This window comes from Arvicanthis niloticus, chromosome 24 (genome assembly GCF_011762505.2).
Source record: "Arvicanthis niloticus isolate mArvNil1 chromosome 24, mArvNil1.pat.X, whole genome shotgun sequence".
NCBI lineage: Eukaryota > Metazoa > Chordata > Mammalia > Rodentia > Muridae > Arvicanthis > Arvicanthis niloticus.
The window spans coordinates 4701610-4729526 of NC_133432.1; the positions used below are offsets into that span (position 1 = coordinate 4701610).

The 27917-nt window shown below is 50.4% G+C and overlaps 1 protein-coding gene and 1 long non-coding RNA gene across 4 annotated transcripts in view; one reads left to right on the plus strand and one right to left on the minus strand.

Annotated features, from left to right (window-relative positions):
* The window catches only part of Ssh1 (slingshot protein phosphatase 1), a 57139-nt gene extending 35163 nt beyond the window's left edge, over window positions 1-21976 (minus strand). For 2 of the 3 annotated variants that reach the window (XR_013106975.1, XM_076922451.1), the window contains exons 1-2: window positions 21828-21976; window positions 17633-17673 (exon numbers count right to left, since the gene is read on the minus strand). Coding sequence is in view for 1 of the 3 variants with exons in the window: in XM_076922451.1 (XP_076778566.1) it covers window positions 17633-17673; window positions 21828-21896 (110 nt within the window). In the remaining 2 variants the exon portion in view is untranslated. Of the gene's footprint in view, window positions 1-523; window positions 844-17632; window positions 17674-21827 lie in introns of those variants that run through there. The other variant, XM_076922452.1, reaches the window with a different exon arrangement.
* Window positions 21977-22111: 135 nt separating this feature from the next.
* On the plus strand, window positions 22112-27191 carry LOC143437583 (uncharacterized). Its single transcript, XR_013106976.1, has 3 exons — window positions 22112-22667; window positions 23934-23995; window positions 26752-27191. It is a non-coding gene; the product is annotated as an uncharacterized LOC143437583 (long non-coding RNA).
* Window positions 27192-27917: the final 726 nt, after the last annotated feature.

A 27917-nucleotide genomic window follows, 5' to 3' on the forward strand; every position in this document is an offset into this window, starting at 1 on the left:
GTCTCGAAAAAAACCAAACCAAAACCAAAAAAAAAGGACCCTGTAGCAGCTTCTCAGACAACTTCTCTGATGGTGGAACCATAGTAAGATCTGAACTTCTCCTGTCTAAGTTCTCATGGTAAGGGGGTGGAGAGATGCCTCAGTAGTTAAGAGCGCTGGCTGCTTGCTGCTCTTCCAAAGGACCGGAGTTCAATTCCTGGCAATCACACAGCAGCTCCTAAATCTCCCAAACTCCAGTTCCAGGAGATCCGACACTATTACAAAGATATACATTCAGGCAAAACACCAAAGCATGTAAAATAAAAAATAAAACATAAAAGAAATTGGGAAGCCTCATGGTAAAAAGAGACTGTTCAATGCACAAAGCTGGGCTGGACTCGCAAACAAGGAAGGGCCTCTGAACAAGGAGAACCTGGCAATGGGTCCTGTTTCACCCGGCCAGCACAGACCCACACAGCACTTCCTCATGATCCTCCCCGCTGCACGCTGCACCGTCCGTCCCACCCCACGCAGTCACACACACCTGCACTGAGGAAGCCAGGATTACGGACCGACAGGAATCCCTCTGCAGCCTCTCCAGAGAAGAGGATCTCACATATCTCACTGCGCAGGTAAGAGCTGGCCCAACCCTTCCCTACTCAAAATTTTAACAAAGCTTTCAGATGGATTCTGATCTCCATCCAGATCTCTGAGGGTTGAGACCCAGGGATCGTAAAGCAGCCATCTGTGGATCAAAGCAGTCCAGGGGTAATTCTCAAGGCAGGAACTGACCCCTTTTGTTCACAGTTTAAAAAATAAAAAAAGAACTCTGGCTGACCAGAAAAACCAGAGCGTTCTGGAAACTGCCAGACATTAACAGTGTGACCTTTGCCTTGGAAACCAAGAGCAAAAAATTCCCCTTGGTTTCCCTTAGGAAAAAAGGAACATTGATAGTGAGTGGGCGGGGCTCACCCTGTGACCCTCTCTGAAGCTGTTCCTCTGTCAGATAAGGAAGGGGAGAAGGGGCCTCCCCCCCACCCATTCGGTTCATTAGTGTACTGGCTGGTTTTGTGTATCAACTTGACACAAGCTGGAGCTATCACAGAGAAAGGAGCCTCCCTTGAGGAAATGCCTCCATGAGATCCAGCTGTAAGGCATTTTCTCAATTAATGATCAAGGGTGGGAGGGCCCATTGTGGGTGGAGCCATCCCTGGGCTGGTGGTCCTGGGTTCTATAAGAAAGCAAGCTGAGCAAGCCACCGGGAGCAAGCCAGTAAGCAGCACCCCTCCATGGTCTCTGCATCAGCTCCTGCCTCCAGGTTCCTGCCCTGTGTGAGTTCCTGTCCTGATTTCCTTTGGTGATGAACAGTGAGGTGGAGGTGTAAACTGAATAAACCCTCTCCTCCTCGGCTTGCTTCTTGGTCATAGTGTTTCACTGCAGCAATAGAAACCCTGATTGTGACCATTAGTGTCCTGGAACCACCTCAGTTCCTGTCACCAGCCAGCATGTATGCTGTGGGGAACCCCACTGCTCTGAGGTCAGCGAGGTCCCCTGTATCTTGGAAATATACAGAGAAATAGAACACCGGCGGCCAAAATGACCCTCAGCCTGAGACTTGAGATGTTGTGTGACGGGTAGGAGACTTTGGAGCACGGTCAGGTGAGGTATCAACAGAAACAAAATGGAGGAACTTTTACTTTGAGTCCTGACTTCTAGGCTGTGTGCAGCCTGGGCCATTGTTGGTACATAGCCAACAGTGTCCACAGATAGCTGAAAAGTGCTGTCTGAAACGGACAGGCAGCACCTAGTTTTCTACTCTGAGCTCCTACCAAGAAGCTCAAAAGCAAGCTGTGGCCTGTGGCCTCAGCTGTGCCCCACCTCCCTGCCCCCTGCCCAGCCCTCTGTGACATCCCCGTCAGTAATGGTGCATACCTATTTCTGAGTACCCAGGCCAAGGATGCATACCAATCCACCAACCATCCATCCCAAAGAGTCCTAAGGGTTGCAGAAAGCCTGTCCCAGACAGAGGACGCATCTCCTCCCCACAGCCCTGCTCAAAGCTTTTATCGCCAAAGCACAAGTAAGCACTCAGACACAGCCTGCTGCCCTCTGGAAAAACCTTGCAAGATCAAAGTTCCTAAAAGTAGGCAAAACAGATGCAACCCTCAATCCCCACGGCCCGGCTCTCACACAGACTAGAGCGTCCAGGGAGAGCACAAGTCCGCTGTGGCTTACGTACTAATGTGGGCTGGAAACCTCTGAACAGCAGAGGTACCGGGTTGGCCGAAGGAAGACACAGAAGTCCGAGAGATAGAGAAGATCCATGACAGCGGCTGTCACATCCGTAGAAACCCTGCCGAAACAGGCGGTCCCTGAAGAGACCCAGCCGTCCACACGGCACAGGCCAGTCCAGCCAGAGGCACTGGGGCTTTCCAGGGCGGCAGTGTTGTCCCTCCTCAGACGATGGTCCCACCCAAAGAGCAAGTGGCTCTTGTGGCACTTGTCTTCCTCCTGATATTATGGCTTAAAAAGGCCCTTGTCCCAGCATTTCCTGATGAAAGGGGTCCATTCAGAGAAAGCAGAGCAGCTGAAGGCCCTCCAGTCAGAACACTCCCACGGGCTTTACTGCAGGCTTGGGAACAAGCAATGGGTATACACCAGGAACCAGGAGGAAAAGCAGCTGGCCACCAAGCAGCACACCTCAGTGCCAGGACCCCATCCTGTGTCAAAACCACATACGGGAGGATGTCCCAGGGCATCGCTTTCTTTCAAACCCCAACCCATACCACCAAGCGGGGTCGTGGGCGGCTTATACTTAGTCAAAAAGGCATTTTCAAAAGCAGTTTCAGTCACATTTATAGCCACTCGAGGTGCCTGGTGACATTGTGGTCCCCTCAGCTGGGGACACTGCACAAGGGAAGAACCATGCCTGTTTCTGTGAGGATCTTCAAGAGGTACAAGGTGTCTCAGCAGGCCAGGCTGCAAAGCCAAAACAAGTCTCTGACCCCAAAGGGCTGGAGGTGCTGAGAGCCTTAATTTACAGATTATGGGTGTGACTCGGGAAGAAGTGGTGACTTGGGCCAGCTGCTGGAGAAGGAACACTGATCAGAAGCCCCTGGGAGGTCTTGTCCGGAAGCTTCTCCCAGATCCCAGCAATCCTGCAGAGTCCTCACTAGAGCAGTAAGTGAATCACTGAGTTCTTACTCAGTTGATGTGTAAACCATTGCTCATCCAGGAACGCTCACACGCCTCGCAGCTGGGACTGAATCCCACCCACTGGCCCACACCCATCTCAACCCCTTGGCGGCTTCCTTCTCCAGAAGAATCCACACTAGGGCCTGGCTGCCACCTCTGTACACACCAGCTCTGGCGGCCTGGCACAGTGTCACCAAGAACCCAGGATACAGATCATGCCCCGTGCCCCGGTACCTCTTCCAAGCATTTAAATTCACAACCGCGCAGCAAGCACAAAGGATGGCTCAGAGAAACACCACCAGGCAGGAAGGCTTGGCTACAGAATGCTTCCATGTGCCCGATTTAAGTGCAATGAAGGTAGTCACATCACACTCCCAACGCCAGCCTATAACGTGACCTTCCCTGGAAGCCGAACAGAGAGTTTAGCTGGTAACTGTGCACACGTATCTTTGGCCAAATACCTTCAGAGTCCCAAGCATTCTTGACTGCTCAAGGAGCTCAGACATAGATGACACGGGATTGACCACAGTGACAGCAGACTGGACCTTCGGTAAGTCCCCTGCTGAGAAAACGTCTGGCAGACCAGACGTTCGCCAGAGGGCAGAGACCTTCTGAGGCTCATCTTACCCATCCCAGAACTGCGAGGCAGACCAAGCCACAGGGAACGGGAAGCTAGTTAAATATATGATTTTAGGATTTTTTTAAAAACAGGTCACCTCACAAAAAAAGGCACAGTATAGAGAGTTTAAAGTACAGGGCTCTCTAAAGAACAGGTGTTCAATGGGCTGGACTGCTTAAAGCCGAGGTATCTTCTTAAACTGTTTTGCAATTGCATGTGTGTACTTTGTGTGTGTGTGTGCCATCACAGCTCATGTGTGGCGGTCAGAGGACAGCTGGCTGAAGTGAGCGCTCCCCTCCCAGCATGTGGGTGGCAAACACCTTTGCCCAGATTGCACTCACCGGCTCTACTCTAAGCTTCTGAGACAGGATCTCCCGCTCCCCCTCAGCTCCCCCTCAACAGGCTCTTACGGTCCCCCTGCCTCCTAAACACTGAGATCCCAGGCTTGGGCTACCACACCTGGCTCACACTCAATACTTTTCCCATGACAACCTGGGCTATCCTGGAACTCACTATGTAGACCAGGCAAACCTCAACCTCAAAGGTCTGTCCTGAGTGCTGGGGTTAAGGGCGAGAGCCACCACCGCCCTGTTTGATTTAACCGTTGATTGTATTTAGCTTTGGATATAGTGATGACTGAGGCAGGAGAAGAGAGAACCCGGAGATAATCCTAGAAAGAAGCTACAGAGCTGTAAAGTTATCATTACAGGGAACATTGTTGCAGGATCTCTGATCCCAGCGTGAATCCTGAGATTGTGAACTGGAAGAACCTGTTTCTTATTGTGGTGTGGCTCAGCCCCATCATATACCTTTCTGTATATTGTAAACAAGACTGAATAAAGTCAACCATAGGTCAAGAGCCAGCAACCAGCTGACCGAGAGTGAGCATAAGAAAGCCTGGGAAAGGGCTGGAGAGGTGGCTCAGCTGTTAAGAGCTCTTCTCGAGGTCCTGAATTCAATTCCCAGCAACTGCATGGTGGCTCACAACCATCTGTAATGGGATTGGATGCTCTCTTCTGGTGTGTCTGAAGACAGCTACAAAAATAACAAAAGAAAGCTACAAATATATCTTTAAAAAGAAAAGAAAACCCTGGGAAGACAAAGGCGTTTGAGCTGAAGGGGGATTTAAGACATGGGGGAACCAGGGGCTTTTTCCTTCTGGGAGGTCAGTGTAATAGGAAGGCCTGCTGGGTGCTTTTTCTGACTCTTTGAGTTAGCCATTTTCACCACAGCCTGTGCTCGAGTCTTCATTTGATAAATCAAACTTTTCTGATTTTGTTTCAAAAACAACAGAAGATGGGTGTGGACAATATCCCAAAGAGGAGGCCTTTCAGTTCCCTCCAGATTAACCAACTGTTACTGACTGCTCCGTACCCACACACCTACAGATTAGCTTCTAAGAGCCTGGTTGGCATAAACTGGTTCTCAGACCTCCAGTTAACTGTAAGAACTCAAACTGTAGAAAGAGAAAAGCTAAGAACTTTGATTGGCCTGTGGTTGCAGCCATTCATCTGTCAGCACAAGAAGGTCTCAGCACCGGCATGCACGGTCCCTACAGGCACTCAAGAGTGACTGTGAAGAGTGCTCGCCTCTCCACAGCTACACCCAATTCTTACAATTCCATTCTTCTGACAAAAGATCCATGCTGGGGGAAGAATGAGCTGTTACAGGTTATAAAGCCAACAGAAGCAGAAGGGCTGGAGACCCTCCCAGGTCGACATCCTTCCTGCTTCATCCCCAGGCCGGCAGGGCCGCCCCACCTGCAGCTGGTCTAGCCTGGTTTAGAGAGCCTCACAGCCCCAGCCCTGGCAAAGTGAAATTTAGGACTCAGAGAAGGACGGGGACTATTTGGAGACGGAAGAGGGAAAGGCTTCGAAGTGGAGGAAAATTCTTCCCAGTTTCTCCACCGCAGCCTCCTGAAGCTCAATGTCCCAGAGAACCCTAGCTGCCCTAGACAGTTCTTATATCTTATGCCCCCAAGCAAAATGTTCCTGGTTCCAAATGCCTTCTTCAGGGTGTAAGAAGACACATCTTCAAGTCATACTTCAGAACGCTCCCCGAGAGAAGGAACACGGGCATCCTCAACGAGGCCTGGTGCTCTGGAAAGGGGTTGCGGGCAGAAAGATGCTGGCACAAGGGGCCAGTTGTTAATGTCTTTTGCTGCAGGGCTGGGTATTGTTTGGCTGGAGGCGTGGGCTTCCCTCAGAGAGAAGGAATGTCCAGAGGCACTGTAGACAGTCAGAGACATTTCTCCGAGCTGGCCACATAGCGTTACCTCACACCCAGCTGGCAGGAGCTGGGAGCTAAGACTATCGGAAAGCTCACAAGAGCAAGACTTGTTTCTGCTTAGTTAAGTTAGCCAGTCTCATGAGTTTGAGGCCAGCCTGGTCTACTTAAGTTCCGGCAAGGGCTGTAGAGTCACAAAGAAAAAGGAGACAGTGACAGGCTGCCTGCTGAGTTCCTGTGAGTTCTGAGTTGGGCCCTCAGCACCACACTCTCCACTCAACCTGCTACAAAACAAAAGTGGTGGGGGGAGCACTCTGGCCCGGAACCCACAGGGCTCCTAATCACTGCGGATGACTTCTTCCTTAGCCCCAGAGCTTCCCACCATGTGTCACCACCCAGAACTAAATCTCCAGCCACCTACCTACAGTAGCCACAATGAGTCCCGGTGCCATCCGCTCACCTGACTTCGGAGTCAGGTGATTTATTATGTCCCGCATCCCACAGGGCATCTTCTGTGGTCCTCGGAAGCCTGTCTACTCCAGGCCTCTACTCACGGTCTCCGTGCCTGTCTCCACACATGGTGCTTGACATCTGAAATCAGGCCTTCTCAAGGAAGCTTTTCACGGCTGCTCTAACAGAGACCCACAGCGTTCTGTACCCGTCCCTTGTCCAAGGTCAAAGCCCCAAGCTTTGTTCCCTAGTCCACTGGTGGCGAATTGTTGCCTCGCCCGTATCTTTTAACAGATAATTGGACGAAGTGTCCAAGATACATCCAAGGATCCCAGTTAGCAAATAAGTAACAGGTCTGAAACATGAAACGGAAAAACACAGCCCCACAAAGATATTTAATCGACCCATCAGAGGCTGGGGGTGTAGCTCACTTGGTAGAATACTTGCTGAACTATCATGAAGCTCTCTGCCCTGCACAAGTCAGGTGTGGTGATGCACACCACAGCTCTAATCCTGGCACTTGGGTGAGGGAACCAAGGTGATCAGAGTTCAAGGTCACCCTTCAATACACAGCAAGCCTGGAGCCAGCAAAACAGTGATCACCATTAATGAAGGAAATAAAGGAATCAACTAAATTGGAAAGTACCTAGCTAGGGCAGGATGTTAATATAATCTCAAAGTAGCGTCCCCAGGATATGCTTAGTGGTAAAGAAGCCAAGTGACACCACCACCAGGGTTTGCATGCATGTCCAGCAACCCATGGATCGAGGGCTCAGTCTCTCTCACATGCTGTAGCACAAATCTAGTCAGAAGCAATTATTAACACACTCACTTAAAGGGCTTGTTACTAAATGATGGTCTTAGCTAAGCACACCATTAATTCCATCGTCCATGATGCGGAGGCAGGAGGATGTCTGGGAGTCCCAAGCTAGCCAGGGCTACATAGTGAGACCGTGTCTCACACAAACAAACAAAGCAACAACAACAACAAAAACAAATGATGGATACAAAGTGTCCAGGCCATCAGAGTCAAAGCCTGTGGAATGTTCCAGATAGAAAGCACATGTGAAGTACAGTGAGCAATTCTAAGCTGGATTCTCTTCTATAAAGGATAGCACTGAAATAACTTTTCTATAAGCACGAAATGATTTCGAAATCAAAAAGAAAGCCTTAGATTCCACATCCCACCCACACTGGTATTGAACCGGCCGGAAGCAAGGTGGTTCTACCGCTGTGCCACACCCTGGTCCATCCACCAGACCATTCTTTCTGTTGCTGTTTTGTTTTCTGAAACATCATCTCGATATACAGCACAGGCTGGCCTTGAACTCCTGACCTTCCTGCCTCAACCTCCTAAGAGCTGGGATTACCGGCATGCACACCATACAGACTGTCAGTTTTTAACTGGCATATTTCACAACTTTGCTTTCCAATGCTTGGGTCATTCAGTGGCCTCCTGCCTGGGGCTCCCCTTTCCCACTTGATGTTTTCCAGAACACAAGCTGGACCAGGGCGCCCTGCTCTTCCGGTGCTTCTTGGTCTAAGGGGGCTTTTTTCCTGGTCCACTGAAGAACTAATTTTATCACTTTCCTGCTCTGTGACTACATTTTTGGGCCAATGGGAGCCTGACCTGCCCAAGCGGGGCCTCCCATTGTGAGGGGCAGGGTTCTGGAGCCCGTCAGGAAGCATCTCCTCACCCCATACATGACATCTGTGGAGACTGCAGCTTTGGCACCAACTACTGCTGCGCTCACTTCCCAAGACGGTGATTACCCCGGTGAACTGGCAGGGTGGGCAGGCAGCATTGGCACTCAAGACACACACCTAAGGCAACCTGCCTGCTCGTCCCTCCTCCTGGGTCTCCCTATGGGTATCTGCAGGTGTTTGTGAGGAAAAGCTCTTCCAAGAACCAGACCAGACTGGGCTTTTGTTTTGACACAGGTCTTGCCAAGTTTACGGGGAGAAGGGGGCGGTCTTGAACTGGTGAGTTCAAGTGACACTCCTGTCTCAGACTCCTGAGTACCTGGGACCAAAGGTTCACACCCGGTGCTCTGGTTGCTGGTTTTACAGATAACACCGGTCAGACAATGGATGTTTTTCTCTCACTCTGCGGACCAGACAACTTGAAGTCTGATTCGAGGCCAAACTCTTGTAACTATCCATGTCCCGAGTTCCTCTGGTAAGGTTCCAACTTTTATTTCCTCCCTTTTCCAAGTCCTAACCTTCTCAATGTTTTATTTTGGCCACGTGTGTGTGTGTGTGTGTGTGTGTGTGTGTGTGTGTGTGTAGGTCGGAGGACATGAGGGACATGAGTTAGATAGATACCTGGAACCCAAATGGCCCAATGGTGGAAGGAGAGCACGGACTCCTTCAATTTGTCCTCTCTCTCTCTCATACACAGACACACACACACACACTCACACACACTCACACACACACTCACACTTACCCTAGATGTCAGATTTACAAGCATCTTTCTCTACTGACCCATCTCACTCAAAAAACGGCTCAGGGGTTAAGAACACCTGTTGCTGAGCCCAGTGACCCGAGTCCCATTCCTGGGATTCACATGGTAAAAGACAAGAGTTCCTTTAAACCGTCTGCTGAGTGCTTCACGCAAGTTGTACCATGTGCTCCCATCTGAGCAGACACAGACAGGCAATAAACAAACAATGTAACAATAGTTTAAAAAAAAAAAAAAAAAAAGTTAAGTAGCTAGACCAGAAAAGAGAGGAAGAAAATCTGTAAAACCAAGGTGAGCCAGAGTGTTGTTTCCAAGCTCAGACCCGTGGCCCATGAGTCAGCAGAACTCAGGAGGAAATGGTCTAGCCCAGGGGTTCCCCTCAGAGGCTCCACCTGGCTATGAACGTCTTCCCTGGTGAGATCACCGGGAGCTTAGCTAGGGAATGCCCTGAGCGGCTGTTGGTAACTCTACAGATGACAATAATAATCGTTCATTTGTACCAAGGCAGGACAACGCCAGGTTTGCCTCGAAATTTCACAAGAGCTGGGGACGATGAGGGCTTTTCTTCAGTGTCAGGAGAGCAGGTAGGTGGCCAAGGTCACAGCCACCCGGGTAAGTTAAGGGAGTGGGGCAGACCTCAACTGTGAGCCCCTACGGTGCCCACAGAGTCCATCTGCTGCCAACCGTGTGTGCTTCTGTGGTATCCATTGTTCTACTGAGCCAGCCAGAGGGGTCGCCACATCTACCGGTAGTGGAAGGCATCTCACACTGAGCCTGCTGGGAATAAGAGCCTGTGGCTGGCTCCTGTAAGAATGGCTCCTTTCCTACCTTCGCTAGTCCTGGCCGCCTCCTCCCCAAGCTTGAGGGCATCCATTAGGCCGCCCGGTCATCACAGAGCTGCCGGTTCCCAACGCTGTCCACAGGACCACATACACACCAAAGATGAGCTCTAAGGTTCAAGTCCTTCCGCTGTAAGAGGCTGTGCAGCCGGCTCTGCTCCCATCTGAGTGTCAGCCAAGGACCTCCTATTGAAGCCCAGGGTCCGATTCCCCAGGGGCCAGATCAGGTCCCTCTAGATTGGGTCATAACCTTGACCTAGCCACACATCAAAAATGTCTGACCTTGTTCACTGTGGGAATCCGACTCCCGAGGGTGTTACAAACCTAGAGGATGATAAGAAGCCCAGCACAGACACACACAGACTGGCATTCAGTTCCTTTACGGGAATAGTTACCACGGTTGCCTCACGGGATGAGGCTGGTGACTGCTGACTTTAGGAGCTAGGACCTAACCTTGTCTTTGAGGTGAAGTGCCGGAGGCAGCATGGCAGATATCTCCTTCACAAAAACTTAGGCTTCTTGGTACTTTCTCACAACTCTCTTTCTTTTTAAGTATTTTTATTTATTGGGGTGTGTGTGTGTGTGTGTGTGTGTGTGTGTGTGTGTGTGTAAGTAATTGTCAAAGCATGCACACACAGCTCTGAGGACAACCTGTGACAACTGGTTCTCTCCTTCCACCATATGGGCTCCAGGATTAAACTCCCAGTACCTGCTGACCGTTCTTTCTCCCTACATTTCTGTAGTTTGTGAGAGCATCTGTGTAGCCCAGACTAACCTGGACTTTCCCATCTTCCTGCCTCTATAAGCCACGAACTGTGATGGAGGAAATGTCACCGGCTTCACAGCCTCATGGGAGTGGGGGTGGGGATGAAAACCAAGATAGTCTTGAGTAAAAACAGCTTATAGGAGCACCTCTCTGAGAGAGCACGCTCCTGGGCTTGGGGGGTGGGGGTGGGGTGGGATGAGAAGAGTCCCCTGGTATTCTTTGAAAGTCTAAGGACTGGAATGTCAAACCTCTCTTGAACCCCACTTAAGTGTAATTCACGGAGTGCAGCAATGAATTTAATTAAGCAGTGGCAGAATCAACCTAACTCAGCACCTCTGCCCTCCTCTGGCTCCACCACAGGAGGCTGCTCTAAATTTAAAAAGTTTAATATATGTTGAAAAGAAATTCGGAATTTAAAATAAAATCTCCCGGGGCTGTCAAGATGGCTCAGTGGGTAATGGCGCTTGCTATCAAACCTGAGGACCCAAGTTGGATCCTAGGTCTCCCAGGTGTACCGTGAGAAGACACATGCTGAAAGACACACGCTGAATACAACGGGTACATCTGCAGTGATGGCACCTTACAGACGGGAAATGCAGACCTTCCAGGCATGGAGTCACCTTGAGATCACAGTTGACAAGATGAACAGTCTGATCTGTAAGACTCCACTGGACACCCAGGGCATGCCGAGACACCGAGATGAGGGTCTGGAAGAAGAGTCCTTCAAGTCTCTCTGGCCCTGCTGGATAAGCCTGATTGTTTGCAACCACAAACTGGTACCACTGAGCAACAAACGCATACGGCTTCAGTTGTTATGTTTCTAGCAGCCTGCCACTTGGGTGACAGGTGACTGACCTATACTCCTGCCCATGCCATCTCCTCCCCATGAGGCACAGACACAGTGGCTTGATCAGCACCTCAGAGGACTTCACTGGGCAGTGTGTCATCTTTTGGCTCTAAAACTCTCTGAAATAAACCCCTTGAACAAAGCAGAGGGACACCTGTGCCTGTGCAGACCTCGAGCGGGAGTTTTCAAAGGTCAAGTGGCAAGCAGTCTGCAGAGCAGGGCACGCTGGCCCAATGAGACACAGTAGGGCAGGGACAGAGGGCAGCCACACTTCCGGCAGCTATAAAGAGTAGAATCCCCTAGGGGACCCCAAGTCATGACCACAAGGGAAAGGACTGTGGGAGAAATGGCAAAAAGAAGGGATGCCGGAGTTCAAGGATTAACTCTGAAACAAACAAAAAAACAAAAACCCAACAACAACAAAAAAGCCAGACGGCGAAGCCTACTGCCCTGACCCAGAAATCCACTGGGCAGGAGACAAGAATGAAACAAAAGGTTTAATGAACGTGTTTTCGGACCTGACTCAGAAACACAAGACTGAAGAAGGAAACCCCATTCCTAAGCCACACTCTGGGGATGACACTGCTGTGTCACCTCCCTAGTGTCCCACCTGGCACACAACTACCCGTGCCTCGCGCCAGCCTGAGAGGCTCCCAGGATCAGGATCCAGGAGGCACTGCCAGTAGGGCTACCTACTCACCAACTCCCATGGTCTTAACCCCACCGATTCAGAAGCGGCCAGCCATAGAAAGAATACCAGGGGGTCAGTATGGGCTTGAGGACCTCTCCTCAGCGTCCATCTCTTTTATCTGAGCGTGAGATATGCCTGGCATTTTCTAGAAGGTCTTCAGAGAAGCTGTCAGAGTCAGACCCCTGAGGCCCCAGCATCTCCCAGATGCAGGCTGCAGGCTGCGTTGGTCAGGGCACCTTTGGTGACCTTCTCAGGCTAGGACACATATAGTCACTCAAGAAATCACACTTGAGAAAGATATCAAGCTCACACATAACCAACCAACACACTGGACCCCACACAAGGAAATTTCCACCGGCTACTAACCAGCCCCAGGAGGCTTTTTCCAGTCCACATATGACCCCCCGGGGGGCGGGGGGCAAAGACCAGGACCTCAGGGTAAAGAGCCTGGTAGAGTGGCAGGGCTGGGATCCACGCACAGACTTACCTAACTCAGGCCCCATATACTCATCACCCGCAGCGTGATCTCTCATGTTTATAACTGATGACAGACTTCCATCTTAGCCCCTTCAACTATATAAATGCCGTGTGTGGGAGAAGAACCCAGTCATATCAGTAATAAGAACCACCAGAGGCAACAGTGTGACAAAAGACCCACAGAGCTGCCACTCGAGGGGCAGGTGACCCGCCTTCATCACAGAGAGACAAAGAAGAGGGCTACCTGCCTTTTCTGGACCCAGGGAATCCACCTGTGAGTCGGCCTACTGAAAAAGACATGGCTCAGAGGAGCAGGAGCTGATCTGCGGGACCCAAAAACAGTATGCACGGTACTGGGGGCGGGGAGGGGGAGAAAGGCAGAGAGAGATGTAGGGACTGGGAGAGAGAAGCAGAGAGGACCACGAGGAGAGCATTGAAAGGTGACCCCGGGATGGGGTCCAGGAGCAGTGTGGGTGGACTGCACCACCCAAGAGCCACGGTCTGAATAAAAAGGCAGGTGAGACCAGGAAGACAAAACCAGGTCCTGCAAAGTGCTGCAACCAGTAAGCCAGTTCAATCTCTTAGGCCACCCTGGAGAACAAACCAGCACAGCTGTCTGTCAGTAGCCTAGGGAAAGGGGGTGGGGGATAGCCCTCCCACAAAAACAAACACAAGGGTGTGCACACTTTGTAGCAATCTGCAGTACTACCTAAATAAGGGTTAAAGTCCCTACCCTGTATTGCCTAGTGAAAGACAGGTAAAAAAAAAAAAAAAAAAAAAAAAAAAGAAAAGAAAGAAAGCAAGCTACTGGCCTTGCCAACCCTTAGCCTTAAACACATGCCAGCAACAATGTAGCATTTAAATCTTCAATCCACAGCTGTTGACACTAGTAAGCAGAACCCAAGGCTACAACAATCCAACTGTAATCAAGACAGAAAAAAAAAAAACCAGCTAAGGAAGCATCTACTCCCACCCCACCCCACCAGCTTCCCAGTCTTTCCCTCTACCTTAGAAACGGAATAAAGGCTGTTTACCATTCAAGGCCAATCCCAAAGCAAAGGGAAATCTCTCCCTTCTGCTTCTGCCTCCAAAAAAACCACCTGGCCACGTTTGTTTGTTTTGTTTTTCTAGGAGAGGCTTGGAGAAGGAAGATCTGAGAATGCAAATGAGCCGTGGCTAAGAACAGCAGCCAGAGGCCAGACCTGGACACAGAACTTCCTTGTTAGAAAGCGGGATGGTGTCCTCTGCCTGACCAGGGAGCTCAACTGTCAAGGTGAGTCAAGAAGCCTGAAAGGCAGGCTAGGAGGAAGAACAGAAGCCAGAACTCCCTGCTGCAGGCCTAGACCATGAGAACCCAGGACCCCACTCCTGGGGTTTTCCCGGTGGTGGCCACGGTGGCTTTGGGATCCTACTGTGAAAAGCTCTGCCTGGATGGATCTGGTATCACAGGAGCTCCTGGGACTGAACTCAAAGGGAAGTTCTAGGTTCTGGCCCTGGAACTACCTTAGGTCTTCAGTCAGGTTCTTTATCTGTGGGTCCAACAGGACTGACTCACCTGACAGGCTGACTGGATCCTAGGCTACCAGCCTGGAGGTACAATGCCTACTCGAACTTTCTCTCCCTCTTCTCCCTCTTCTCCTTCTCCCTCTCTCTCTCTCTCTCTCTCTCTCTCTCTCTCTGTCTCTCTCTTTCATATACACACACACACACACACACACACACACACACATACACACACGTCTGTCAATGTAACCCTGGTTGGCCTTGAACTCTGTAGGCCTCAGAGATCTTACTTCAGCCTCTAGAGAGCTGGGGTGACACACCTGCACCACCAAGCACAAATACTTCACTGGAACAGAGAGGTGTCAATGTACAGAGACACCAACCCCCATCCTGTGTCAGGCACCCCCAAAGTGCCGAACCAGGCAACTTTCCCTTTTATTGGTGAGAAGCGACCGCAGACACACATAGTTTCTTATCGCGGCTCTAAGTTCTTGGCTACAAACATCTTCAAGCATTCTGCTAATTAAGGGCAATTAGAGACAAAGCTAGCCCAATGCTCTCCCTGGCCCAGTGCCCAGAGAGGAAGGGACGGATGGAGGGTAGGAGGAATTCTGAGCCCAGGGAAGGGTCGCAGGAGCAGGGCACAGGAAACTGCAGAGGCTCTGGGGGCCCCACCACCCTCATCAAGCTCCCCTCCCAGTTCTGGGCCTGCACCCAACACCCAGATTCCACTGGCTCTCCTCCTACACACAGAGGCTGTGCAGCAGCAGCCCGTTACTGCCCCCAGGAGCCAGTATCTCTGGCCCTGGAACCTTAACCTGAGCCATAAGCTGCCCCAAAGCGAGGCAGGAAGAGCCAATCTGCCCTTTACGCAGTCTAACAGGATTCACGAGGATCTGCTAACCACCATCGTCATCCCTTTGCTTTCTGCAGGTCAGGGCTCCACCGCCCACGTCATCATCACAAATAGCATGTGCCCTGATCCGAGCCGAAGGCTTCCCTTCCTTCGCTCAAATGTGCAAAGTCCAAAGACAAGCCAGACATGTTTCTAGAGCTTCTGCAAGAATTTAAGCAGAACACTGGAGAGCATTACTGAGCACAGTAACTCAGCACAGCACTGGACACAGTAACTCAGCATAGCACTTGGCATAGTAACTCAGCATAGCACTTGGCACAGTAACTCAGCACAGCACTGGACACAGTAACTCAGCACAGCACTGGACACAGTAACTCAGCATAGCACTTGGCATAGTAACTCAGCACAGCACTTGGCACAGTAACTCAGCAAAGCACTGGGCACAGTAACTCAGCACAGCACTGGGCACAGTAACTCAGCACAGCACTTGGCATAGTAACTCAGCACAGCACTTGGCACAGTAACTCAGCACAGCACTTGGCACAGTAACTCAGCAAAGCACTGGGCATAGTAACTCAGCACAGCACTTGGCACAGTAACTCAGCACAGCACTTGGCATAGTAACTCAGCACAGCACTGGGCACAGTAACTCAGCACAGCACTTGGCACAGTAACTCAGCACAGCACTGGGCACAGTAACTCAGCACAGCACTGGGCACAGTAACTCAGCACAGCTCTCAGTGTGGGGGGTTGTCCTGGTACTGTTTGTATTCTGATGGTATATTCAGGTGATCTCATGTGAACTTCCTCCCCATTCTAAGTAATCAGTAAAGGCTAGAGCCAGCCTGTGATTGGGCAGTGGAAGGGAAAGGTGGGACAAGAGGTTCTGGAGACGGACGGGAGAGGAGGAAGAAGCCATGATGGAGTTGGGATCACTTGGCCAGGAAAAACCTCAAGTAGGGAAGGGTCTCATAGCTGGGGGATAAATTAGTATAATGGTGCATCTGCCCAATCTAGGCGTACAGCTAGACTTCGGATGGGCCAAGAGAAGGAAGCCTGCATTTTTGGGGAAAAAAAAAAAAAAAAAAGTGTCCGGATGACTTTGATGTCCCTGGAGTGAATATAGTAACTGGTGTGACAGCATTTTACAGGAATTTTACAAAAAGTATTATCATTTCACGTTTCTGGGAATTTTGCCTGCACTTATCTCTACGGACCCATGCATGCCTGATGACCAAGACCAAAAGAAGGCATCAGATCGTATGAACTGGAGTTACAAGTTATTGTGAGCCGCCACGTTGGTGCTGGGAACTGAACTCAGGTCCTCTGCAAAAGCAGCCAGTGCTCTTAACTACTGAACCATCTCCAGGCCCTAAGAACGGTCTAAGAGACTCAGACACTTAACAGACTAAGTCTCAGCTACAGGTCAGTCCCAATCATACACGATGCTTTTAATCCCAGCACTCAGGAGGCAGGGGCAGATAGATCTCTGAGTTCGAAGCCAACCAGGGCTACACAGAAAGAGACCTCATTTTGAAAAACAGAACAAAAATGAGCCCCCCCCCAAAAAAAAAAAAAACAAGTAAAAAGAAGTGATGTTCTGACTTCAAAAGTAGCAACTTGTCAAAAGCAGAATGAAAAACACAGGGCTTACGTAGTACGATGGTTGTTAAACGCAGACAAGAACTTCTGCAAGAAAACCTCAGGGGCTGATGGAGGGCTGAGCAGGCACAGGTCCTTGCTGCCAAGCCTGAGGACCTGAGTTCAAAGCATGCGACCCATATGGGAGGAGAAGAATGATTGCTCCAAACTCTGTTCTCTCTCTCTCTCTCTCTCTCTCTCTCTCTCTCTCTCTCTCTCTCTCTCTCACACACACACACACACACACACACAATCACAGGTAACAACAACAACAACAACAACAAAGAAAATGAAGTAAGGTACAGGAAAAGGACGGTTATTCCCCTCCTTTTCCAAATGAGTCCCCTATTAAGGCAGTCACAGGATGCTGGTGTCTAGCGGCAGAGCATCTGCCTGAGGCCCTGTGTGTGATCCGTAGCTCTTCCTCCCGCTAAAGCAGTGAATAGCTAAGCACGCACGAGTTTTACTCACTCTTTCATTTACTGTGTGGTGCTGTGGATCGCCCCAAAGCCGTGTGCATGATGGGCAAATGCCACATCCCAGGTTTTATATTTGTTGTTTGTTTTTAAAGTAAGGGTTCCACGATGTAGTCCTAACACTGCGATCCTACCTCATCAACTCCTAGAATTACAGGTATGTACTACAACCAGTAGTCTATACAGTAGGTAGTATGTCACCGTGTAGCTTTGGCTGGTCTGGAACGTGCTCTGTAGAGCAGGATGGCCTCAAAAAATCTCATAGTCATCCGACTCCCTTCTGGTGAGACTACGAGCACATGAAGTGCCATCCTGGGCTCCCAGTAAGACATGGGTAAAGCCAGGCGGTGGTGGCGCACGCCTTTAATCCCAGCACTTGAGAGGTAGAGGCAGGTAGATTTCTGAGTTCGAGACCAGCCTGGCCTACAGAGTGAGTTCCAGGACAGCCAGAGCTACACAGAGAAACCCTGTCTCAAAAAACAAAAACGAAAACAAACAAACAAACGAACAAAAAAGACATGGGTAAAAACAGTGTTTTTCAACCGCAAAACAGTCATCTTTGCCTGCTTCCCAGACCTAAGAACAAATGCCAAGTGGGCTTACCTGAGGTTCAACTTCCGTTCTTCATCGCTGCCAGCCTCCAACTACAGAGAGAGAGAGAGAGAGAGAGAATGTGACCTCATAGTTGCCACTATCAGCCCTGACAGCAGGCTCCCCCAGTGCCCAGCAAAGATAAAGGCGTCCAGGAAGGAGGTTGCTGCCCTGTTCTTGCCACACCCCTCGCCTCTCCTTGCCAACCTGATGCTGGCGGCTGTCCCTCTGAGTCACTCTCTCTCCACGTTTTCAGGTTTCCTAATGTTTATCCCCATTTCCACCACAGTCTAAAGACAGCCGCCTGAGCCGAGCCCCTACAGGCACTGTTTCCCAACATGTTCTGTCAGCCCTTGACCAGACACACTGACACCCGAGCCTTATTTTGGTTTTGCTTTTCCGGGAAACGGGATTACGTTTTAAGAAAATCTTTCTTTGTTGAGCCAGGCCCACTAGTGACCCCAAGGAATACCATCTAAAAACTCCATTCCCAAAGAAGGACCACACACCTGTCACCCCAGCTTCCAAACAGGCTGAGGCGGGGGTCGGGGGGTGGTGGTGGGGGTGTGACCGTTTGTGCTGGGAATTCTGAGAGCAACCCACATAACACAGCAAGGAGGCATGGGCAAAACCAACCGAAAGGAAAAGCCATTCCAGACAAGACTCTGGCCATGGAAGGTAGCCAGGCATTGAATTCTAAATACATCTTAAACCCGTCACTACTCCGCACCCCCCCCCACCCCCTTTCTGGGAGAAAAAAAAAAAAAAAAAAAAACCACAAAATGAGAAGAAAACGCAAGGTGGCTCAGGGGAAGTTGGCATGTATTTTTAAAGCACCCCCTGTTTGGAAGAAAACTCCAGAGCAGTGTGATGGACAGGACAGACACAAGACTGATTGGGGACCATCCAGCCAGAGGCCAGGAGCAGCAGAATGAGTATTCCAAGGTGCCCCCCCTTATATGAAGATTCTATGTACAGCTTTACAGATGCACACTCTGGGGGATGGACCATGTTTGCTCCTGGACTGTAAAGGAGAAGGGAAAACCAGAACAGGCCCCACATGCCACAGCACCAGACAGAAACAAACTTGCAGTGATCACCACATGTAAGGATTCCTTCAACAAGGACCACTGGGGCATTTTTGGAGGGTGCGACTGGCATCTAGTGGGCGGAGCCCAGGGTGCTGCTGAAGGAGAAGGCTCTGCCTCCGAGTGTCAGGGTCAGCATCGAGGCGGAGAAGCCCTGGTCCAACGTGTCAGGAGACTGGCCTATGCCCATGAAGAACAGAAACCTTGCACATCTGTCCATAACAATGTCACTAGACACCTCGGGAAAAGGCTTATGTATCTATTTCTCAGCTCCTCTTGTTCTCACAAAGGAATTCAGATAAGGTTAAGGGGGGGGAGGGAAAGAACAAACAAGAGATAATTAAAGATCCAGAAAGTATGGGGGGCGGAGGGGGACAAAATTAAGAGAACAAGATTGTTGTGGGGCCAAAGGCTGTGATTTCTCTTGGTTTCCCGGGCTTCACTGCTAACCTAGCTATCGGGAAACCGCTGCATCCCTGACTCATGAGAGAGGTGGCGTTTGGATAAGAGACTGGGGGAAAGGCGACACAGGATCCACAACCATTAACTTCTGAGTCACCATCCGAGGTTTTCCACTGAAAGGTGATATGAGGTCAGGAATGCCAGAGAAGCAGAGATGGCAAACACCATCATCCCAAAGAAATAATCCAGGCCCCTCTGCAGCACTGACTCGGAGAGAGGAAGCCAAGTGGAGGAAGGGTGGGCCTGAGGCACGGCCGATCTGGTTCCTGGTATCCCAGCTCAAAGAGCACCTGCTGTCGCCTCTCACTGCCTTGCTTCTGACCTGGGCACATCTGGAGGGCAGCTCTGCCATCCTAGGAACATCCCAGCCTGTTCTGACTGGTGACAAAGGCTGCTGACATGCTCAAGTTAAAGAAAAGCCATCTGGGATTTTAGGGTTTGTGTTTTTGTATGTGTGAGTGGTGTGTGTTCACATGTGTACACATGCATATGTATATGTATGTGGAGGCTGGAGATGGCAGTGTCTTCCATATTGGGTCAGGGTCTCTCACCTATTTTTAATTTCACTAGTCTGGCCATGCAGCCTGTTCTGCAGATTCCCTGCCTCCATCTTCCACATCCCTAGGATGTAAAAGTCAAGTGGGCTCTGGGCCCCCTCACAATTCCGCTTTCTTCTGTTAACTGGTCAGTGGAACTTGGTTTTAAAAAAAATTGTCAGCCGGGCAGTGGTGGTGCACGCCTTTAATCCCAGCACTTGGGAGGCAGAGGCAGATGGATTTCTGAGTTCGAGGCCAGCCTGGTCTACAGAGTGAGTTCCAGGACAGCCAGGGCTACACAGAGAAATCCTGTCTCGAACTCCCCCCCCCCAATTTTTCATATAATAATTTAAAATGTAGGCTGGGAGAGGGGCTACAGAAGACAGCTCAGCAGTTAAAAGCACTCGCTGCTCTCCCAGAGGGCCTTAAAGCAGATGCTAGCACTCACAACCTGCAGCTCACAAGCCCCTGTAAGCCTCACAGGATCCAACATCCTCTTCTAGTCTCTGTGGGCACCTGCGCATGCCCATAAACAGACAGACAGACAGACAGACAAACACATGCACACACACCTTAATGTAATTTTAAAAATGTGGACACTGTGTGTAGTAGCGGGCATACACAAGGTTCTGGTTCAACACTTAGCACTAAAATAATAATAATAATAATAATAATAATAATAATAATAATAATAATAAAATGATTTTTAAAAAGTCCTCATCAATGTCCTGAAAAACTTTTTACCCCCATACAATGGATTATGCACTTATAAAAAGGAATAAATGGACCCACGGATCAGACACAGCATGGACAAACCTTGAGACCAGCACGCTTAGAGGAAGAAGCCAGACAGAGACAACGCGGCATGTTTCCTGTTACACAAACTACAGAGTAGACAAATGTAGAGTAGATTAGGGGCCGACTGGGGTGGGGGTGAAGCGAAGACCTCTACAGGCTGGCAACTGAGGGGGCGGGGCGCTGAAAGGCTGCTGGACTGAGCGGTGACGGGCAGCCTCTTGTGTCTAACAGCACTGACTCACAGACTTCCCAAAGGTAAAGCCACAGGCTGTGAGTTACATCCCAACTTAAAAGGATTAAAAGCCTAAAAATGTGTCTAATACAGGAACAGGAAGCGACCAGGTGTTAAATTACCAAAACAGTATAGAAGTTGGCTAGAAATCCAGGCTGAGAGCCAGGTGTGGAAGGTACTTCTGAAATGACAACATCTGGGTCGCAGGGGCAGGGGGCCAGTCCTAAATTTGGGACCAGCTTTGTCGATATTGCCAGCTAGAGCTCCAAGTTGAAGGAAGGAAGGAGGAGAATTTCTGCTGCAAAGGCCTGTACTGCCCCTCCCTTCTTCCCTCAGCTCCTGTAGTTTCGTAGGAAGAACAGAAGATAAAGGGATAAAATGCACTTTGTAAACTGATGTAGGAGACCCGAGCTGTGTGGGAAGGGAGTCCTTACTACAATCTAAGTTCTCAGTTGCCCTGCCTAATTGTGTGCAAAGAAGAGGCAACCAGAACCTTCTGCCTGCAGATAAAACTCATGAAAGAGTGTCAGATAGAAAGGGCCCTGGAGGCTTAACCTCACAGTCACTCTGCAAATGTGCCTGCCAGTTCCGGCAAGCCGAGCCCCAAACGCACCAACACGGGCACGCAGGGGTGCTGAGCCGAGTCTCACGCAGACACACAACCCGGGGAGAGGGCCCAGATTCCAGCTGGCAACTTCCTGGGCCTGCGGGGCTGGGCGAGCACAGCGGGGCGTCCCCTGCAGCCGGCTGGGTCATCCGGGGTTTACTCGGAGGCCTTAGGCTCATCAGGGGAGAGGAGGTGGGATGAGACCGGTTGGGGTAGCACAGCCTGGAGCTCGCCGTCCCTGGGGACCCAGGCGCTTGGGGTCCCCATCTACCCCGACTCAGCAGCCCGAGCTCAGGCCCCGAGCGCAACCGGGAACCGCGCAGCCCAGGGCGGATCAGAGCCCTTCCCGGTGCCCTGCGCACTGGCAGCATCCCCAGCGACCCCGGCCCGGCGCATGCTCAGTCACCGGGACGCGGGACGCCCGCACCCCAAGGGCGGACGCACCTCCGCCTCACACCTTGCGGGAGGGCGCGGCCAGGCTCACCTCGCTGTTGCTTGCGGAGGACGACGCGGCGCTGGGCGTGGGAGAGCGCTGAAGGGTCACCAGGGCCATCGCGGCGCGGGCCCGGCCCGGGGCCTCCAGCAGCCGGCCGGGCAGCCGCGCCGGGCCCGCCCCTCGCTCCCTCCCTCCTCCCTCCCGCGTCCAGCCCCCCCTCCCGTGTCCGCCCGGCCCGCAGCGTACAGGCAGTGATGCGCATGCGCCGGTGGCCGGCCTGGGGCGGGCCCCGCCGCGCGGTCACGTCCATTCGCGCGCGCCCCCGCGAAGGCTGCAGCCGCCCGGCCTGGGCCCCTCCTCCGCGGCCAGACTCGCGAGCAACGTAGGGAAACTGAGGCCCGGGAGGCAAAGCCAGCAGAGCGAAGCTGCGCAGACTTTGTATAAAACGCGCTCGTTTATTCGTTCAGGAAAGTTACTCTGCCTATACCAAGTGCGGGGCCTCGAGGATCCAGAAGCCAATTAGGCGCCTCCCCGCCCCCCGGGACCGTAAAATCCGCTTGCAGAGTTACTTTGCATAGGATTGGGGTGTAGCCTAGTAGCAGGGCTCCCCGCCGACTCCAGGTCCTGGATTCCAGCTCCGGCACCCGCCAAGAGCTGATCTAATCTGTGAATTCCTTCTGGTGTCTAGAAACACAGACTAGCCGGTGGGGTGAGGAAAGGCTTCCCGAAGAAGGAGTGCTTGCTCTTTGGGGCAGGATTTGTGTGAGCTGGATTAACCCACGGAGGGGGAGAACTGTGGGTCGGCAGCGGGGACGTGTGGTCGCCTTGCATTGGCTTCGGGAAGGTTGCCAGTGGACCTGCGGAGCCCTGGGATGGAGGGAGTGCAGGGTGAGGTGCCCAGCACCTGTAAGGAGTGGAGGGGCCCCAGCAAGGCGGTACTGGGTAACTTGATAGCAACTTCTTTTTCCCAGAACCCCCGCCCCTACCCTGTAGTGTTTGTGGTGCCCAAACCTTGCAGATCATAGGTCTCCAATCCCATTCCAACATCCTCAGAGTCCAAGAGGAAACCTGGCTCCTCCCTGGCTCCTCCAGGTCTTGAGGGTATTAACAGTCTCCGTCCTCAAAGGGGATTGTCTTTCTTTTTAAATTTTTATTTATTATTATTATGTGTGTGTTTGTGTGATACGCGTATGAATACATGCATGAATCAAGTTCAGGTCGCCAGTCTTAGTGGACAGGCTCCTTTGTTTACTCCCTGAACCATGTAACCAACCCTCAAAGGGGGTTTTCAGTGGCGGGACACACGGCGAAGTAAGGAAGTTTCCAGCTGCTTGTATCTAACAGCCACCTGTTAGGTGCTAACAGTCCCAGTGTTTAAAGATCTGAGGGTGGCCCCAGTATCTGCCTGCTATGTAGACACAAAGTATCCTGTGCATTTTCAGAATGCAACTATGTCAAAACAGAGGGCTGGGGTTTGTTTGTTTGTTTGTTTTTTGTTTTGTTTGTTTTTTTGTTTTTTTGTTTTTTTTTTTTTTTTGTCTGTGAACTTGGTCCATAATCTTTCAGTACTAAGTAAGACAATTTTTGAATGGCAACACTCAGCAGGGCTCGCCTGTGTTTGGAGCTATTCTTTGGCTGATAGATGATGACCACGAGTGTCCCAGAATGCCAAGCTGTGTACGTGTGTGTTCACACGCACATGCACTTGCATGTGTATTTGTGTATGTGTGTATATATGTGCATGTATGTATGTGTGTATGTACATGTATATATGTGTGTGTGCACATGTATGCGTGTATATGTGAGTACGTGTATGTGTGTGTATGTATGTGTGTGTTTATGAACATGTGCATGCCACAGCTTGCTGCAGAGGTCAGGACATCTCTGTGGGTCAGTTCTAAAGTTGTAAAGTTGATGTCATCCATTTGAGCGGAGAGGTCCTTCTCAGCCCTCGGTTAGCATCAGGCTCAGGATTCTGAGACTCCCTGGTGTCTCTTAATTAGTGACTTTTAGGAGAGGGCCCAGCCATTGTGAGTGGTTCTACCTCTGGGCTGGAGGTCCTGGGTTCTGTAAGAAAACAGGCTGAGCAAGCCATGGGGAGCAAGCCAGTAAGCAGCACCCCTCCATGGCCTCTGCATCAGCTCCTGCCTCCAGGTTCCTGCCCTGTGTGAGTTCCTGTCCTGACTTCCTCCAGTGATGGACTCAGATGTGGAACTGTGAGTCAAATAAACCCTTTCCTCCCCAAGTTGCTTATGGGCATAGTGTCTCATCTCAGCAACAGTAACCCTGACTAAGACAGGTGGATCTGGAATTTTCTCGTATCTCCTCAATCCATGGCAAGGGCCAGTTCTATTGCTCTTGGTTTCACCTCTGCCTACAGCCACGTCACTGGCCCTACACAACATGCTGTCTATGGGGCTAAAATCCTTGTTCTTTGCCCTGGCCTTGCTAACACCTCCTACCACAGAACCCCTCCCCAAACCAGCTCCGCCCCTTCTCACGGCTTCCTCCAGCTGAAAGATTCCTGTTCTACAGTTAGGCATCACCTCCGCAGAGCCCTCCCTACTACCAGATGGCGTCCTTTCCAGGACAACGGAGCCCTGCCCCGCTATACACACAAGCAGGCGCGCGCACACACACACACACACACACACACACACACACACACACACACACAGAGTATCTGGCTGCATGCCATGCCATCACCTCTGTATTAATCACTCTGCACCTCAGACATTCAACCAGAATATCCTAAAAAGGGGCTCAGGGAGCAGGCTGGGATTGGGCTGAGGCAGGGGTGGGGGTGGGAGAGTGCCAAATATTTAAAGACATATTCTGGCAAAATAGTGATTTGTTATTATTTTCGTGTGTGTGTGTGTGTGTGTGTGTGTGTGTGTGTGTGTGTGTGTAGTGGCGTGCACATGTAGATGCCCGTGGAGGTCAGAAGAGGGCGACACAGCAACAGGCAGTTGCCAGCTGCCGGGCTCGCTCCTCTGTGGGAACAACAAGCACTTTTATTGGCTCATCCACCTCTCTGGCCCTGAGATAGCATTTTAGGAAAGCAACACTCAGTATATAAATCTGCACAGACCCAAGCATCAAAACTTGAACAAAAAGACAAGATCAACACCAAGGTTGTGATTTTTTCTCTCTCTCTCTCACCCCAGGCTCAGCAAGGTGTGTTATTGATTTGATTCTGATTTGATTTGAAAGTTTGAATCTTGGTGCTGGAGAGATGGCTCCGTGGTTAAAAGCACTGGCTGCTCTTCCAGAGAACTGGCTTCAATTCCCAGCACCCACATGACAGTTATAGCCATCTGTCACTCTAGTTCTGGTGCCTTTATCCTGGCCTCCTCCTGCATGCAAACAAAGCTTCTATACACAGAAAATAAGAAAAAAATTAAAGACTGAACCCTTTTTTAAAAAAGAAGAAGAAGAAACATAGATTTATTAAAGAAAATCGAGACATTCCAGGAGTGGGAGAGGCTGCAGGAAGGAATTCTCTCAAAGTTTTCTCCTAAGCCCTTCACTGGGCACAGCATGTGGCTTTGTTCTGGAGACCTGTAAAACAGTAGGAAGAGAAGACTTGACATCTCTCCCCCAGCACTCTCCACTACTCTGCCAAAGCAACTTTCAAGGAACCCAGAGGGTCAGCAGTTGAAAGGAGTAACTCTGAAGGCTCCATCTAAACTATAGATTTTCTTTCTTTTTTTAAAATTTTATTTATTATGTATATGAGAGCTCTATCTGCATGTACACCTGTGTGCCAGAAGAGGGCATCAGACCCCATTCCAGATGGTTGTGAGCCACCATGCGGGTGCTGGGAATTGAACTCAGGACCTCTGGAAGAGCAGCCAGTGCTCTTAACCCTTAACCGCTGAGCCATCTCTCCAGACCCATGATTTTCTGTGTGTGTGTGTGTGTGTGTGTGTGTGTGTGTGTGTGTGTTTAATCATCTTTGACCTGAGCAAAGTTTAAAAAGCAAAATTGTCTTCCAGTCACTAAGTAACCCAGCCTAACCTCAAACTCATGACATTTCTGCCTCTTCTGCCAAAGTGCTGTGATTACAGGCATGTACCACTACACCTAGCAAGCTTCATGGCTACTAAAAGCAGTGTTGGGGCTTGAGAGATAGCTCAGTCTGTAAGGTACCTGCCATGCAAGCATGAGGACCTGGGTTTGAATTTTCAGCACCTACTCAATAGCAGGGTGTAGGAACATGTGTCTGCAAACCCAGACTCAGGGTTGGGGAACAGACAAGAGAATCCTCGGAGTTCATTGGCCAACCATCAGCTTGGCAGAATTCAGTGAGGAGTCCTGCCTCATAAAGCAAGGTGACAAGTGGTTGAGGGGACCTTATGACTTCTGGTCTCCACATACATGTGAACATACCAGCATACACGTGCAAACATACCTACACATACATGCAAACATACCTGCACACATGCAAACATGCCCAAACATACGTGTAAACATGTCTGCACAAACATGTAAACATGCCTGCACACATGCAAACATGCCTGCACATGTTCATACTGCACATGTTACTGAGTTGTCAGTTCTTGTCTAGGCATTACATAAGGCGTTGCTTGGTACATGTGTTAGAGATGAGATGAAATTTGATAGCAGGTAATGTCACTGAATTTCACCATCACCACAAACTCCAGGTCCTTCTACCCCACCACTTCCTCCTGGAAGCCTTTCCTGGCATCTGGCTGGGTTTGGTGGCAATAATGTTTGGGGCTTGTTTCATGTATACTCTGGTTCTTTGTAGGGTTTTTTGCTTTTTGCATTTTGTTTTTGTTTTTGTTTTGGGACTGGGTCTCAGTATGTAGCCCTGTCTGTGCTGGAACTCACTGTGTAGACCAGGTTAGCCTTAGAGATTTGCCTGCCTCTGCCTCAGGGTTAGTATTGGGACAGAAGGCCTGCGCTGTCAATCTGGTGTGGTAGGGAGTATTGGTTCTTGTCACAGGGAGTGAATCTCCTGAATGAGGAAGTCGCTTCACAGAGTGGTTAAGCTGCTCGCCAAAGGTTACAGTACCAGGAACCGGTGAAGCCCTGTGGCTCTGCTTCAGAATTCATCAGTGGCCGTGCCTACAGGACAGCTTAGGAAGGAGACGGTATGACCACTCCAATAGCTTCTCATTTTAGGAGCAAAGGGCTTGTGATTTCTCCTTTAACTACTAGTTCAGAAATGAAATCCCTAGTTCCTAGAGCCCTGGAAGGCTGAATCACAGTCCGTGAAAATATGTATATCCTAGTCCCCAGAGCATGTCACCCTGTGGAGACAACACGAGAAGTGTTCAGCATTAAATAAGTGTAGACATGTCACCTTACAGAGGAGGAGTGAGTACTGAGTTTATGGATGTTCGGTTGGGGTTTGAGTTGGTGGCCCAACAGTTCATGCTGGATGCTCCTGCAGCCTGTGGGGGTGGGGTAAGAGTGGGGGTGGAGGATGAGAGTGGGGTGGGATGGGGATGGGGGGATTGGAGAGGGGTAGGGTAAGTAGGGGTGGGGAGGGAAGTTGTCTTTAGAGATGAGTGCTCAGCTGTCTCAGCTCTTTGAAGTCTCTTTGTAGTCGCCCCTGCAATTAAATGTTGGCCATCACATGAAGAAGCTTTTCTGGCCCAGGTTGAAGGCAGCACTAATGCATGTAAGCATAAGTACTCGGAAGGTAGTTCACTGCATGTCATTTAGCAAAACAAAAGTAGGCTCCTCCCTATGACCTGTAACCTATGACCTGTGACTTGTGACCTCTTGAGCCAGGGACTTTTGACCAAGTTTACAACATCAGGCCTAAAGTCTTTCAAAGACAAAGGCAGTTGGTCACCTCTATAACGTCTGTGCCACTATTGCCTGGTGAGCAGATTTCACCTGGCAGGTGAACACTGTAGGGTGCAGGACCATCACTGTCTTTTCTTGGCCACTGGCTTGCATGGCGCCTGTCAGCACTGTGAGAATTACCCACAAGTTTTCAGAGAGCAAGTTTTTCAGGTAAATTTCAACCTCACTGCTCTGCGTCCTGTCTTTGAAGTGTGTTGTGTCTTTGAAGTGTGTAGGTAGTCAAGAGCAATGGTAGACTCCTTGACTAACTTGTAAAGGGGTTTCCCACAACTCGTACTGAGATTTTCATATAAT